General features: G+C 47.9%; 1 protein-coding gene across 2 annotated transcripts in view; it reads right to left on the reverse strand.

Moving 5' to 3' along the window:
- Positions 1 to 1,615: 1,615 nt before the first annotated feature.
- The window catches only part of LOC144726306 (collagen alpha-1(XII) chain-like), a 132,459-nt gene continuing 117,082 nt past the window's right edge, over positions 1,616 to 16,992 (reverse strand). Inside the window, exons 52-67 of one of the 2 annotated variants that reach the window (XR_013587264.1) lie at positions 16,779 to 16,925; positions 16,191 to 16,268; positions 15,079 to 15,165; positions 14,524 to 14,577; positions 13,361 to 13,456; positions 12,430 to 12,483; positions 11,631 to 11,684; positions 10,410 to 10,463; positions 10,003 to 10,074; positions 8,990 to 9,025; positions 7,936 to 8,002; positions 6,598 to 6,786; positions 6,274 to 6,351; positions 5,190 to 5,345; positions 4,516 to 4,596; positions 1,616 to 3,887 (exon numbers count right to left, since the gene is read on the reverse strand). Coding sequence is in view for 1 of the 2 variants with exons in the window: in XM_078604899.1 (XP_078461025.1) it covers positions 3,859 to 3,887; positions 5,190 to 5,345; positions 6,274 to 6,351; positions 6,598 to 6,786; positions 7,936 to 8,002; positions 8,990 to 9,025; positions 10,003 to 10,074; positions 10,410 to 10,463; positions 11,631 to 11,684; positions 12,430 to 12,483; positions 13,361 to 13,456; positions 14,524 to 14,577; positions 15,079 to 15,165; positions 16,191 to 16,268; positions 16,779 to 16,925 (1,251 nt within the window). In the remaining variant the exon portion in view is untranslated. The remainder of the gene's footprint in view (positions 3,888 to 4,515; positions 4,597 to 5,189; positions 5,346 to 6,273; positions 6,352 to 6,597; positions 6,787 to 7,935; positions 8,003 to 8,989; positions 9,026 to 10,002; positions 10,075 to 10,409; positions 10,464 to 11,630; positions 11,685 to 12,429; positions 12,484 to 13,360; positions 13,457 to 14,523; positions 14,578 to 15,078; positions 15,166 to 16,190; positions 16,269 to 16,778; positions 16,926 to 16,992) is intronic. The other variant, XM_078604899.1, reaches the window with a different exon arrangement.

Here is a 16,992-nt window from a genome sequence, read left to right on the forward strand (position 1 = left end):
GCAGGGTTGCCCCAGGCCGTGGCACTCTGGTTGACCCCGTAGACACGTGATCCGGAGTGTCCACACAGGGGGCCCCAGGTGGGGGGGGGGGGGCTAGTGGGTGATCACGTGTCCGGGGAGAGCTCTTGAGAAGGATCGAGAGGGAACGAGAATGTTCGAGAAGGTGGGCGGGGCCGAGGGCGGAGCGGCCCCGACCGTAGGGGGATATAAGGCGGGTCCCTAAGAGGGACCGGGGTCGCTGCATTCTACAAGCTGGAAGCTCAACACCTACAAGTGGGAAACTCGACGTTTCAAGCTGGAAGCTCTTCGTCTTACGAGGCAACCACGTGGTCGGAGACCCGAGTGAGGGTCCTACCCTTTGTAGCAGTAACCCCTCTGGAAAGTGTAGTTAGCTGGGTGGTCACCACCCTCGGCTGTATCGGGTAAAGGGGCCGTTACCCCTTTGTGTTACAATAAATGTGTTGCCTCTAAAAGAAACAACGTCTGCGACTCAGTTGGACTCACTACACATGGAAGATTTTGAAACAAAAGCAATAGCTTCAAGCACACTAAAACCATCTACTTGGTTTAGATATGTTGATGACACATTGATGGTCTGGCCACACGGCAAAGATACACTGAACGCATTTCTAAATCATCTTAACTCACAAAACCCATCCATCCAGTTCACCATGAAAGTGGAAGCTGACAAAACTCTACCATTTCTGTATATTCTGCTCGGACGGGATCAAAATAGTAAAATAACACACAGTGTTAACCGAAAGAAAACGCATACTGACGCCTATCTGAATGCAGTCATACCATCACCCTGCACAAAAATCTGCTCTTATCAAGACACTCATTCATTGAGCTAAGAAGTTAACGACACATTTATATATTTACGCAATCTAACCCCAAAAAAACCTCTTATGGATGATATTGGTCGCGAAAGCATACGTGTTAAACTTAAAGTGATCGTTTTCATGAATTACATTTTTTTAATGTAGCTCTGTGATGTGTTTTTGGGTCACACAGCATGCTGAATGACCCGTAAACACAGAGGGCTTTACAGCACAACCACGAAAACGTTTGCAGTTTCAAAATGTCATACTCGCAGAAGTACATATTGAACGTGAAGCACTACTTTCATGGGATAATATTTGATTTGTACATTAACTTGTTCAATGCAATGAATTATAGACGTTCGATAATTATCGGTTTCTGATCATTGTCCAATTCCAAATCAACATGAAGATGGCTTTGTGTAACCTCTTCTTGATTCTTTCGGTAAAGTCACATAGAAGGGAAGTAATAAAATAATAAAAATAAAACATAATAAAATAATTCTCTTCTACGTGACTTTACCGAAAGAACCAAGAAGATGAATCCCTGCAGTCACGAAAGCTTTAAATCGAAATTTGTGTAACCTGTTGGGCACAATACCCAGGGACAATGTTAAAACGAGACCATCAGCATTGAAACATTGGCAAGATATTTATCCGTGATGTTTCAGCGTTGTTGAATCGGTGCTAAGTTTAGTGCAAAAGTTACATTGTTGAAGCATTGACAGTGAAATTAGACTCGCATATCCAACTCTCAATCTTAAAACACAAATGAGATGCCAACGCACGCAGAATAGTGTACAATTTCGTTGGATTTTTTTTTATTTCACACCGACACAAATAAATACGCAAACTTCGTACAAATCTTACACAGGGCCGCCCCGACAGCGGTCAAATAGGGCCGCTGGATTTTCCACAATCGAGTTTTACTCAACACCCCTTAAAAACATTTAAACGTGGAAGGCTATACTTACCGTATCAGACATTACAACAGCTTTGGCTGGAACGAGCGAAGCAAAGGACTACAACCGATAATGTTTTCATTTAAACAATAAAAAGCTAAATAAGGCTCGGTTAGTGCAGTAAAGCGAGTTAATTTATTCCATCAAGCATCACCTTGGCGACAATGGCAGAGCCAGGATTTTCAGGTAGGTGGGGCAACCCCTCCAGCAATGAAAAATGATAGGAGTTGTTAGAAAGTAAGGACTTGTCCCTTGCTTTTTATTCGACGCGTGTGCGGCGATGGCGCAGCCATCGATCGAGGGTCGAATTCGAACCGTGTGTGATCGGCATCGCGCTCGCTGAAGGTGAATGCCTTCAGGGAAGTCGTGTACTGTATACGCAACTGCGCACAATTCTGTGAGTCGCTTATAACTGCTTTGTCGTTACTTATTGCCAATTATGGACTCAGACTATTGTCCTATGCATCACGACCGAGGCTGAGCTGAGCCACAGATATTTCGTTTTCAACGTTAGCCAATCCTGTTCACAACCACGAGAGAGCAATTTCACGACGTGCACTTTTGCGCACACGAGTTGCTCGGCGGATCCGAAAAGGCTGAAACGTTGCAGTCGTGGGAAATTGCGTACTGTAATTTTGAAGACTAAAAAAACATTCACTTTGATTAATGGTTCGGGCCACTTTGGGGCAGTGGCATGACCTTCTGGTAATGAAATAAAAGAGTGGTGTATAAGGAGTGCATAGTTGCATTTATGAGAAGGGGCCAAACGCGTGTTTCAATTATGAAAAAGAGCCTCATTTGACTCCAAACTTTAACACATTATCCCAGACGCATCCACCCTGGGTCACATATGGGAATGTGGTCTTTGGTATAAAAGGCAAATTGTATCGGTCCCCTATGACCCACGCCATCTAACAATGGGGTGGGGTGGGCTGCGTTAAGTATGAGCTGCCACCTGCAAGCAAGCACGTTGGCTCTTTTCTGTGCCACCAGATTCCTTAACGTGACTGCGAAACGTTTCACGAAATGAAAATGCCGCTGGGAGACTGTTAAATCGAGCGATTCGGAGGCCGGGATGGTAGATGGCACAAATTTCATCGAGCGTGTGCGACTCTTGTTCATGTTTTTGTTTTTTGTTTGTTGCAGTTGCACCCGATTCAAGAGCCGAATGGCTCACAGGGCTATACCAAATAAATGAAACTGAAAACTGAAACTGACTCCCAATCTGCAGAGTAAAAACTGTGGCTCATCGGATGGTAGTACGGGCAAAAACACTATGCTGACTTTCCTATCATTTGTAAATAACACTGCGGCCTTAATAGGGGAAATATATTTAATTGGGGAATGTCAATTCTTCTTAACATATTTGCACTTGTCCACTACTGCCAATGCAGCATCACCAAATAATGAAAGTTTGACCCTCTGACGGAATGTTATTGTCTCGAATGTACGTGGAGTTTCTCTGCGTGCTGCCGTTTCCTCCCCCACGTGAACAAACGCCTATAAAGATTTGTCCAAAAATACCAGTTTGCAGATTTCTCCTCTCTTCGAGAATTATGCCATATTCCCTCTCTATTTTCATAATAGTTTTCATATATATAATAAAAAAAAGTAAAACGAAGCAAATAATAAAATAAGCTAAAACCGAGCAAAATACATTTCCATAATGTGTCATCAAATGTGTAGCATGAGGGTTCTTCGTTGGAAACGTGACCACGCAACTCTGTGTACCTCTGGTGTGAAAGTGAGTGTATCCGATTGAACACAGCTGTGCGTGCGCGTACCTGCATTATTTCTGCGTAGCTGCACGCAAGTTTGCGCATAAACTGTGTGCATGTGTGCGCACACGTGTGGGTCAGTAGCCGTCGGTATAAAACAATGTGTGCGGTTATAATGTAGTCAGTTGTGTACAGGCATAAGGCACTACTATTTTAGGTGTAAAGTAATTTACTTGTCGGTATAAAAAAAGCAATGTGGGCAGCTATGACCTGGTGGTTGTTAGTTATCAAACATCGTGTGAACGTTCAATGTAATCAGTGCATCGTTGCTTTCCTGCCACTGTGGGAGGCACTTCATCACTCAAAGCCACCGCCCAATGATGGAGCTGAAATCATGAAAGAAAAGACAAAGTTAACACGATGGTTTGCATGCAAACCGAGATGGTGTTTGGTACAATTCCGTGTTCATGACTTTTTAAAAGTATTTCTGTCACTGCAATTATCTTACCAAGTCAGTTATATATATGTATTTACACATCAGCGTGTAGTAGACAATGATAAATAAACGCACATAGAGAATACAAGCACATTGTACAAACTTGCATGGACACTGGTTTGCTGCACTATCTGTATGGATTGTATCACATCGACTGCTCTGACTCCTGTGCTTTCGCCGGCTTCTCCAGTTTCCTCCCGCATGTGAGATGACCAAGGTATTGGCCAAACATCTCAACGAGTAAGCGTCCTTGTGAAAGACAGCCTTGAGTCTCGGTGCGGCTTTCCTCGGTAAAATACGAACGAATGCTATTTCACTTGCAGTGAATATCTCTGACTCTAGGTTAAGGCAAACTGCAGTAGAGTTGTAGGTTTAACACACAAAAAAACCACTCAACACCTTTGTAAATTACGCTGCCTTAAAAAAAGATGTATATATAAAAGACGACGCTTTGGGCAATGACCATTCTACTTCTTCGTAGTGCAAACCATTTAAATCCGCTGTCGCACTCTACTCACATGCTCCCACATCTCTGCTGCCCGCCTTCACCAACCCGCACTGACCAGCGTGGTGAAGTATGCTCAAAAAACCTCATCCAGCTGTGGATTGACAAAAAGGGCTGCAAATTAATTCACTTCAACCGCGCTCCGACGTTTTTTTTTCGGGTTGTGCCCGCGTGCACTTTGGCGCGACCTTTCCGATGTTTCGCTCCACACGCTAAATAGCTTCTTCAGCAACTGGATGCTTCAGTCTTGGTTTCTGAAGAAGCTTCCGGTGCGTGGAACTAAAACATTGGACGTCGTGCCCAAAACACCTCGCGGTCCGGTCCCGAAAACACGCCGGAGAGCATTACAGCGCAACCGCAAAACTCGCGCGCAATTGATTTATTACGTATTATTATTATTAATAAAAAAAAACTTAAACAAGAGTCCCGTACAAAGCACGAGCGATAGGGAGAGGAGGGAGTACAGATATTCTGCGGACGACAAGCCCGAGGCCAGATGCCCATCCCGTGAGTACAATTTAATATTGTGAACTGAATCCGTCTATCTCTCGGTGAGAGCACAGTCCCTAACTGTTGGTAAGTGGTCTAAGTTAAACACTACCTGCAGTGTAAGACACAAAGGCCAGACAGGTTGAGGTGTTGAACTGTGTAGTGGTTGTAGGCACGGCCGAACCGAGCCGCCCTTACCTCCAAAGGAGTACCCCGCACACTGAGATGAGTCGCAGAATCCAGGGGGTCCCGGGGGGCCATTGGACCCAGGGGATCCGGGTCGACCCTGGGGGCCGGGTGGCCCAGCCATACCGGGTCGGCCCGTGTTGCCTGGGACCCCGGTACCAGGGCGGCCTGGCGGGTACACACACACGCACGCATGCACGCACACACGAACACGTGCGAGAAGTGAGATTAAGGTTGCCACCTTGTCCTGGTTTCCCTGACGTCCTCTTTTCGAGGCTTGACAGTGAAATTAGACCCACACATGTCCAACTCTCAATCTTAAACCTCGTCATAATTGAGCCGTTAACGCACGGGGGCATTAAAAGTCCAGGTTTTGTCAGTTGCGTAATCGTTAATTTCGATCATATCATGGGGTTTATTAGTAATAAATCTGCATTTTGTAACCCCCACTGCCACTGTGTAGCATATTATTACGTTCCAGGGACTCTATGAGATGATAGGACAATAGTCTGAGTCCATAATTGGCAATAAGTAACGGCAAAGCGGTTATAAGTGACTCAGAATTGTGCGCAGTTGCGTATACAGTACACGACTTCCCTGAAGGCATCATACCTTCAGCGAGCGCGATGCCGATCACAGAACACGGTTCGAATTCGACCCTCGATCGATGGCTGCACCATCGCCGCACACACGTCGAATAAAAAGCAAGGGACAAGTCCTTACTTACTAACAACTCCTATAATTTTTCATTGCTGGAGGGGTTGCCCCCCCTACCTGAAAATCCTGGCTCCGCCATTGCCGAAGCATTATCCAATAATAATAATGCGAAACATAGTAAAGGCTGTGCTTGTTGCCAGGTTTAAAATATTGCCCTCTAGAACCTCCTAATTATTTCTGCTAAGATGCTCGCAGTGATGGATAAATATTGTTTGCGGCCTGTTGGGAAGTGGCGAGCCTCATGGGGTCTCGTGAAATGAGGTCATGAGCTGTTTCTTGCCTGCGTGGGCCGTAGGTTCCCCACAACGGATGGGGAAGGGTGGGGAGGGGTGCTGGAGGAACAAGGGAGCGGGGCTGACGGGGGGCAGGGAAATTATACCTGGGGGGCCGGGGGGCCCGTCCTGTCCACGGATACCATTTCCAGGACCACCCCGCTCTCCCTTCTCTCCTGTCAAACCTGGGGGGGGGGGCAGAAACATTGGTGAGAGTGGCACGGACAAGCACTGGCACACACACACTAAAAAAAAAGATCCTCCGTATAGCCAACGTTGGCTGTTCCGGCCTTCATAGGTGCCTGCTAACAGCGCTTGCCCCAACAGTCTGTTAAGGCTATACGGGTGCATCTTTGTCTTTGTATATATGCAAGGATGTGTATAGGCGAGAGTGGGAGTGCATGTGCGTGCGTGTGCATGCGTGTGTCTACCTCTCCCTCCTTGAAGGCCGGGGATTCCAGGAGACCCCGGGAACCCGGGACGTCCTGCCGCACCGGGCTCCCCTCGGAGGCCAGGGCGGCCCGGGGGTCCCTGGGGACCTGGAGGTCCTGGCTCGCTGCGCGCGGGGGCTCCGTTGTTGGGGATCTGGTTTATCATGGAGTTGAACCTTCGCACGTGCTCTGCGTGAGATGAGACACAAACAAGCGCGCTGGTTTTTTTTCTTCTTCCCACAACGACGGAGGTTCGTTGTCCGGTCGTTCGGTGTCGTACCGCGCGCTGTCCGGCTCCCCAGCACGTCGGACATCGTGCCGAACGGAACTCGGTACAAATCCCGAAAACACATCGGGGAGTCGTACGGCACAACCGCAAAAATCCCCAACCTGCCGAGGCAAGTGAAACCACTTGATTTGTCGTCATGTACAAATGTATGTACATTTAAAAAAAGGAAAGACATTTACTATCTATCCACGGCTGCATGAAGGCCTCCGCAAGCCGTCTCAACCTCTCGCGGTCTGGCGAAGAAACAATCCACCTCGCTCATATCATTGGGGTTTATTCGTAATAAAGCGGCATTTTGCAACCCCCACTGCAACTGTGTAGCATATTATTACGTGCCAGGGACTCTATGAGATGATAGGACAATAGTCTGAGTTCATAATTGGCAATAAGTAACGGCAAAGAAGTTATAAGTGTCTCACAGAATTGTCCGCAGTTGCGTATACAGTACACGACTTCCCTGAAGGCAAACACCTTCAGCGAGCGCGATGCCGATCACACAACGCGGTTCGAATTCGACCCTCGCATGGATGCATGTTAAACTTCTTTCGCACCGTACATAGCCAACCGTGCTAATCGGAGGTGCGAGCTGATGGCGTCGCTCCATCTCCGCGGTGGACGTTCTCTGTGGCGTGTTGTCTCCTCTGGCTGCCACTCCATCGTCAGTCTCGACCACCGGCCATCGTCTTCCCTTCTAGCGACGCGCCACGCCCAAGCTACACTGACTTATTTTATTTTACATCATCGTTTTTCTTTCAGAAACAAAGCCCATTTACTTTCCTCAGTCGGCGACAGCCAATATGATGTCCCGAAAACATTGAAGGGGGGGGACACAACTGAGAATCGTATCAGAGTACGCGTACCCAGGGCCGTTATTGAAAGTGGCCTGGGATTACGATGGTGAACTAAAGAGGCGTACAAGACAAGGTTGGAGTGCTTAACGGAATAAAAATAAACATCAGCGTAAGAATATATTTCACAAAGGGAGGGTGAGTGTGCAGCAGACGCAAACATCCGACACGGACCAAAGAGGACCGAACGCTCACACTCACCGTTGATGATCTGCTCGCAGACTTGCCGAGCCAGGGACCTCACCAGATTCTGACTCTGAGAGTCTCCCTGTGGAAGCACGCACACAAGTGCGTGTAAATGTCCACACAAACACGCATGGATGCACACATACAGCACATGCGTGTGCACACATTTACACACACACACACTGAACACATGTTGGCACCATGTGAATGCACACAAGCACACAAAGATTCCCCGTATAGTCTTAACATACTGTTAGGGCAAGTGCTGTTAGCAAGCACCTATGAAGGCTGGCACGGCACATGACGGGGTGGGTGGCCAGCACCACACCCGGCCACCTTTGTCTCCCACGTAGCGATGTTTACACACTGCACCAGGTACTCATTTGAGGTTGAGTCGACATAGGGAAGGCCCAGGACCGGTTCAGATAATCACCAATGATGTTGGCCGTGAGTGGGAATCGAACCCGGGTTGCCGGGTTTGGAGCGCAGCATGCGAACCGCTACACTACCGCTCCCCATCACACACAAAGCCACACGGCTAAATGAATGCTTAATTATTTGACTGCTTAGTCACGACTGCTTAGAATGCCAGGGGTTTAATATTCAAGGCAATGAGCCAGCCTCCCTCACCCTCTTGCTTCGTGCCACCTAGCTTCAGGTCACTGTAACTAAAGCATCTACATAAACCCACTCGTTGAAATTATATTTGAACAAATTTCAAAAGGTTGTATAATTGCATTTATATGGAACCTGCCATAGGAATGTGGAGGGTTTTTTTTACTCCTGGACCTGGGCCGCAAACAGAGATGAGTGCACCCCCCTCCCCCCCATGCTGGTTGGATTTGAGCAAAGGGGATCGCTCTGATCTCGACCTGGGTTTAATTAAGCAATGCCGCAAGACGCCGCCGCTTTTGCAGAGTTGAACAATCACGACCCCTCAGGGCTGTACATGAACCTGCACAGTGGTGTACACGTTCACCATACCGCTAGACGGCCCAATGAAGTCACCACTAAACATCACCGACGATGGCTGCACCGAAAACGTTGCCGCGCCCTCACGGGGTCTTACCCTCTCTCCTCGCTCTCCTTTTGGTCCCGTTAGACCCTGAAACAAAAAACGCGGCAAAATAATGTGATTGTTACTGCTGCTGTTACCATTATTATAAGTGTGTGTGTGTGTGCAAACGGATTTGGATTTATAGAGCATTGACATGCGGCTACGTCGAAAGACGCTGCACAGACACAGTGGGCGTATTTATATTGTAGACAAAGGCAGCCAGTAATAAGCTGAGGTATAAAGTAAGGCCTTGAACGTGCACTGAATTAAGGGCGGGGAGTTGACACCACGGATGGCCTGGGGAAGGGAATTCCATACTCTGGGGACAGCAGAGGAGAACGAGCGACCTCCCACTGAAAATGTGTCAATAATAATGTTCATTTTTTATTTATCTAGAAGTGCCACACTGAGCCCAAGGACACTCTTCTCAGGAGGATCCTGCGTAGGATTTTTATTTTAAGATTTTTTTTTCAGCCAATTGACGAGTTGTCTATACTGTACATACAGTATGAGAGGAAACCGGAGCACTGGAAGAAAACCCACACGCTCCATGAGGCGACACTCCACCACCGTACAGATGGAAACAGATGGCAACTATTCCACTTGCTGTAATGCCCTCTCCTGCCCGGGGGTATGGCACCTCGACACCCACGGGAAGGGAGTATCACAACATCTGTGTGATCCACCAGGCCTCACTGCATCTACAGGTGCTGGATGACAGGCTACGTGCATAGCCACCGCCGCCGGCCTTCGCCACCACCTTAGATGTGCACGTGTGTACCCGTGGGTAGAGACCGTGTCTACGTACACACCTGTGTGTGAATATAGGAGCACGTGAGCACACGTGTCAGTGCATGTGTGTATATGAAACACTGAATGGTGGATCGGTAAAACAATACATGATTTAACATAGAAAAACGAACTTTACTTATGTACATTTGCGGAGTGTGAATACATGAGTGTGTGTGTGCACGTATGCGAGAATATGTACGTGTATGTGTGTAAATGTTGGTGCACACGTGTACCAGCTGTCCCTTAGGCCCAACAGGGCCGAGTTTCCCTTCGTTGCCTTGGATTCCCTGCGTTCCAGGTCCACCCTGAGTTGGGAGAGACAAAGGTCACATATGCTTAATAAAAATAAACATTTTCCCAGCCTCTTGGCAATCCACTGCTGGATGAAGGCCTCGGCATGCCGTGTCAGTCATAGGGGTTTAATTGAGCAGACATCACCAGGCTGCCCAGTGTGGCTTGGTGAAAGATGGAGGGAGAGGGGAGATAGGACGAGTTTAGAAATCGTTTGCCACCGATGTAAGTCATATGCCGAGAACTGAACTCGGGTCCATAGGCTCATGGCGCAATGTGCTAGCCACTGCACAGATCGTTCCACCGTTGTGTTAGCTTACGTACAGTGGATTATTCATCAAGGTCTCACCATGGGGCCTGGAGGGCCAGGTGGGCCTGTGCCTCCATCTTTTCCTGCAGGGCCCTGGGAAGAGGAGGAAAAGGGGGACACAATAAGAACGTGACACTGATATGGTGTTTGGGGGGATGGGGGGGTGTTCAGGTGTCAGAGATACTAAGCAACACTTCACTGAGATTATCGTGTTCGAATCCAAGTTGCAGCCATCCGTAATTAAACTGGGATCTCAATTTTTTGTTACTATTTAAAAGTTTGTTAGGTAAATCCCACTTGAGCTCTTTTAGCTCTTTTTCAGTAGCGACCTGGCACTAGCGGTGCTCAACGAAGTGGCTTATCGTGTGGGCATTTATAGCAGCCAAATACTCTAAATTCATGTTTCGTAACGTGGAGGGAAATACTGAAGGACTAGAAGAATAATCCACGCGACCACGGGAAGAATATGTAAACTCCAAATATACAGGCGTCAGGGTCGTGATTGAACCCATGACCTCCTGCCTACCAGGTAAGAGAGTTAACGTCTCACCACCACAGTGCCCCAGTTTTCAGGCGATGCCAGTCGATGGTCTCAACTTGGTGACCAAGGACTGGGCCAAAACAAACTGTAACATTAAAATTAATTGGCCTTAATTATTAAAAAAAACTTTGTCTGACTGCCACGTGATAAACTTCTCCAAAGACCGGCACGAGGGAGTGTGCAGGTCATTTGAAGGGATCCCGAAAATATCTCTGTGATATCACCTTCGGTGTGGCCATTCCCTATAGAGAAGCGCTGCACTATACTACAAGGGCTTTGCGGGGACATTCCTTCACCTCCTGACGTGACTCGATATCACAGTTGGAATAAAAATTTAGAAATTAGGCAAGAAATAGCGCATGATGACACTCAAAATTCTTTTTTTGCATGGTGGGGAGTCAGTTCTCTGACACCAGAATCAGAATATGTATGAATACTGAAAGAATCTGATGAGCTATAAAGCTCTGTTTCACAGATGTCCTTCATGTGAGGGTGATTGAGTGAGCCAGTGCACTTCCACAAGTATCAGCCTCATGGTGAATATCTGAAACGCTGCCAGTAAATGATGGAACTAGGCAATATGGCTCCTATGTGAGCCTGCGGTTTAGGATGGGTGACAGCCGTCGTCGCACTGTGGGCTATTTATTTATTGTCCACTGGTGGAGGATATGCGCGGCATAGTGTACGATTGAAACTGTCACTGGGAAGGCAAATCTTACCCGTTGTCCCGCAGAACCTGGTCTCCCCATTACTCCCTGCGGGCCTTGGGGTCCCTGAAAAAAACAACACATCACAACGTGATTATTTCTCAAATAGTGACAACATTGGACCATGACACTGGCACACATTAAATTTTGTCAAGGGATATATAATGTCCACTGTTCGGTGGACAACGATGTGTGTTTATCATTAATACACCCACAGTAGTAAGGTTCACCCAATACCCACTCCTTCAGGGCATCGGGAGAGAGATGTTTCATTGTGACACCTGCAGTGGTATCTGCGTTTGGTCGGATAGAGGGGGCTAAACGGGCGAGGCATGGGCTGGCAATGAGATGGGCTGATATGGTATAGGAGGAACTAGAACTGAGTGGACTTGTTGATAACTGGGATCAGCGGTGTCAAGATTGGCCTGTGTGGAGGAGGCTCGTGAATTATGCTAATGAGCAGTGCCAGGCTAGATACACTTTGAGGCTACTGGGCAGTTAGGGGCAGTCACGCTCCAGGAGGCAGAACAATAGGAGGCAGAGGAGCGACGCTCAACAATTAGCGAAACACCTGAAAGCGAAAGCATTAGCGCACATTGGCACAGTGGAGAGCACCGGTAGTGCATCTGCCAGTCAACTCAAAACACCTTGCTTGGTCTGTCTCGTGACCTCCTGCCAACGAGCCATCCGAACTTCACATGGCATCAAAGTACACATAGCCTGGCACAAGCACTGTGGTGGCATTCCTGTAATTTAGTGGCGAATGGCGGCTGTCGTTGTTGTGTGCACGTGATGCGAGTAATTTGCATACCGGAGGTCCATTCTGTCCCTGAATGCCCGTTTCTCCTTTCTCTCCTTTCCGTCCCTACAAACACACGCAAGCACCCACACACACATGTAAACTTTAGCACGCGTGCAAACACACTTGCACAAACGTGCACAAACAAATTAAAATAAAAAAAACAATTATTTAGACCCGTTTGTCGATCCACTGTTGGATGAAGGCCTCTCTATGCCGTGTTTGTCATGGAGATTTTTTGTCCACGCCGGACAATGTAGGTGTGATGTTGAGTGAGGCAGGACCGGTTGGGATATCACTTGCCACTGGTGTTAGCCGTGGCCGGGAATGGTACCGAGTTCATAGCTTGGTGCGCTTACCTCTGCGCCACCATCCTACCCCCGTGCACACAAATATGTATGAAATATATAGATATTCAAGATAAATATTAAACTGAAATATATACAAATACATATAAAATACAAACTAATACATACAGTATTCTCTCATTATTCATGCACTTGCTATCTGCAATTTTGACTGCATCGAGAGAGAGAAAGTGATGAGATAAAGTGATGGGAGGTAAAGTGATGAGATAAAGAAATGTCTTATTACAACTGTCATGTATTTAATAGCTTATTTATGTATTTATGAATGTGATTCTAAATCATTATCCACGAAATTTGCGATTCACGAGCATCTCCGGAACGTATTAAAGCAGACACACGAATGAATAAAATCAAGTCAATAAAATATCCTTATATTCAGATACTAATTTCCCTTTGCATGCATCATGGCCAAGAGTCGAACTTGGGTCTTGGAAATCATAGAACAGTGCGATGCACACTGAACAATTTATGCACATGTGTACACATGTATACGGCAACCAGCGTACTTCTGTGCGCAAAGGTACACGTGAACGCACGCGTACACATCAAATACAGACGCACGCATTCTCACTCACCGGTTCCCCCTGCAAGGAGAGACCATTGGGGCCTTGAGGCCCAGGAGGACCCTGGGGTCCCATTGGGCCTTGATCTCCCCTGAGACCGGAAGATCCCTGAAGATACACAAATAAATATACGCACGCACCAACAGTTTCAGAGCCACACATGCATACATGCACACGTGGGCAAATGCACATGAATACACACATGCACACAGACGTAGAGACAAACACACACAAACACGCAGGCACACACATACACACACGAGTGCGCTGATGCACACACCAAGACAAAGTTACCCCCGTTCGTCTTATTAGACTAGTGGGGCAATTGCTGTTAGAAAGCACCGATGAAGGCTGGCACACACACACATGCACAAGCACACCCACAAAGTATTTGCACACATACAGACACAAAAACATACACACAGGCACACACACATTAATATTCTCCATGTAACGTTATAGACCATGTGGAAAGTGATGTTAATGAGCTCTTACTAAGGTCACGATCCTGGTCGTAAAAAAACGGCTTAAAATTCTTCTTGCTGATGGAATGTGTGATAGCCAAACGTTCCCATTGTTGCCTGGTACCTTTCACACACACACTGTGTGTGTGTATATATGTGGAGACATGTCAAGATGTAACGTTGCTGCTTAGCTTTTTTGCGACTGTGGTTCATAGCTCTCCGATGCATTTCCGGGTTGTTAGGAATGATGCCCGATATTCAAAATCCCAGCACGTGGAGCAAAACGTCGGACATCATGCCGAACAACACATGGTACAACCCGAAAACGCATCGCAGAGCTGGGATGTAAAGTAACCAAAAAACTAAACTATTTTAAAGGTCCACTGAGCTATATAGCTCTTTTTCAAAAGTGACCTTGCCACAAATAATAGCTCAATAAAGTGGCTAATGACGTGGAAATGTATAGCAGCCATATACTCTAAACGCATGTCGATTCTAAATGTGGATGGAAACACCGGAGGATCTGGAGAAAAATCCACGCAACCACAGGGAGAACATGCAAACTCCAAATATACAGGCATCAGGGTCGGAATCGAACCCACAAACCTTCTGTATATGAGGCGAGATGGTTAACATCTCGCCACCATATTGAGCGCGGAGAGAGTCAATTTACGGTGTGTGCATTTGTGTACATGTGCAGAGGGGCTGTACCTGAGGTCCTTGCAATCCAGATTCTCCGCGTGGTCCCCTTAACCCAGAACCACCCTGAACAGAGAAAACAGCAACAACAACAACAGGGGTGACGTCACCACATCATCTGTGCCAGGCGAGGTACATTTTGAGGTTGTCACAATATGCTGGGCCGACTTTGTCCGTGATCGTGCTGAAATTTGCACACCGCAGCAGGTACACATTTAAATTGAAGCCCGTTAGAGGTTCATGTATACACTTGCAATTGATGTTGTTCATATCCAGGAAACGAGCTTTGGTCATCAGGATTGCAGGCCAGGGTGGTAACTACTGCACCGTACAACACTGAGTGTTGTTACCACGGCGCTTGTGCCAGGCTAGGTGCACCAACACATTTGAGTGAGTGGCACTCATCACCACCATCTCCTGTCCAATGTATGTGTACACCTGTGTAATTGTGCATGTGCCTATGTGCACACACGGACATGTGTGTATGTATATGTACATGTGTGTTTATGTGTATATATGTACATGTGTGTATACAGGTGTACATGTGTGTATATGTGTAGGTTTTACCGGGGGGCCAGGAGGACCAGGAGGGCCGATGCTGTCCTGAGTGCAAGTGCAGGCGTGGGGGAGCGCGGGGCATTTGGCCTCATCTCGCTGTGACCACGCAACACAAATGAACAAGACTCAGACACCCCATTTCCATTGGCATTTTCAAGCTGTGCCAGCACGGGGCCATCACAGCATAGGTAGCTTTCCATTGGCAATTTTCCAAGGCGAGCCAGAACCAAACTGTGAATATGTGGCCTCAAAAGACATCTGAACGGTTTGGGGCCAAGCAGGCCCAGGGGCGGGGTGGATCATTTACGGCGCACGTTGTGCCCCCGCCTGACTCGACTCGTCCGTTGGATGCGACGTCAGCGGTGTGGCTCGGGTTCTTCAGTGGAAAAACAACCTGGCGCCCTCATGAGCCATGCCGGGCTGGCTCGGGAGCCGTAACGACCGTAGGGTTAGGATGCTCACGGCGAGCACCTGTTACGGTTGACAGGGACTGCATGCAGGGGCTGGTGTGACCACGCACTTCGCACGGCCCTGCCACCACCTTTTTTCTCTGCAGCGCAGACTTTCATGATTGCCCTCTGGTGCTAATTTTAGGTTGTGCCGACTACTCATCTTCATTGTGGGAGACCATGAGCATGATTCTCATGAAAGCGGTGGCTAAAGGAGGCTTCGGAATGTGGTTTACGAGATTCATAGTGCAAGTACATCTTCCAAGAGCAAACAAGCCTCTATCATGCAGGGCAAGGGCGCTCACAACGGGGTAGTGGGATTCTGAGAAGCCGTGACATAACCAAAGGCACATTAGTCTCCAGTAGAGATGATAAAACAAACAACAGGACAATGGGACTCTGGGAAATCAGAGTATCACCAAAAGTCGATGTGACGCAAGAGGAACCAATGTCAGAAACAGAGATTGGGAATGGAATAGCGACGTCCCACAGTGTTCTACGAGCCACCAAACATCCACACCATGCCATGGAGGTGCGGTGGCATCAAAGGCATGAGCCATGATGACCTCCTGACCCTTGACCTGTATTATGAGACCCTGTGAGGGACATGGGTCAAGCGTTAGACAATGTACAAATGGAATTATATATATTTGTTTTAAAGAAACATCTCACCAAGTGGGGCAGTTCGCAGCACTTGTCTCTCTCCGCCCAGTTGACGCTGCACACGATGTCGAACATTTGCAGCTGGAACTGTTGAGACAAAGACAGAGATCCCCCATTATAGCCTTCAATAGGCTGCTGGGGTAAATGCTTTCAGAGAGTACCTATGAAGGCCAACACATGGCAAAACTTGTGTTGACTGCCGTGTGTTGAGGCAGTGGCACACTCGAATTGCGATTTAATTGAGGGGAAAATTGTATTCCTACTCAGAGCACTAAAAAATAAGCATCATCAGTCACGATCACTCCACTGCTGGGTAAAGGTCTCCACAAGCTGTCGCCATCTCGCATGGTTTTGCGATGTCATAACCGACCTAAGTAGTTGCACAGGAGAGCACTGAATCAATTACATACTTTTTTAAATTTCCAATGTAACACTTGAAATATCTCAAAAATGGTCGGAATAATTATTGTATTTGCCCCCCCCCCCTCCCACCCAGGTGCACCTCCGTGTCCCGGTGTTCATCCCGTGCGCCCGTATCCCCGGTGCTGCGTGTGGCCGCCCCCCCCCCCCCCCCCCGACTCTCCCCCGCCCCGTCACCTCTGCGCTGGCGGAGTCTCCCCGGCGCCGGCCCAGGCTCTGCTCTCCGGCGGTGCTCACGTTGCCCAGGGGCCCGGACGGCTGCTCTTCGACGGCGCGGCAATCCACGTGCAGCCGCACCGCCGAGTCGTTCACCACCACGTGCACCTGCCGACGGCATGCATACACATGTGGGGTAAATGCACGCAAATCTATGCACACTTGCAATCGGACA

This window comes from Lampetra planeri, chromosome 23 (genome assembly GCF_965212315.1).
Source record: "Lampetra planeri chromosome 23, kcLamPlan1.2.h2, whole genome shotgun sequence".
Lineage (NCBI taxonomy): Eukaryota > Metazoa > Chordata > Hyperoartia > Petromyzontiformes > Petromyzontidae > Lampetra > Lampetra planeri.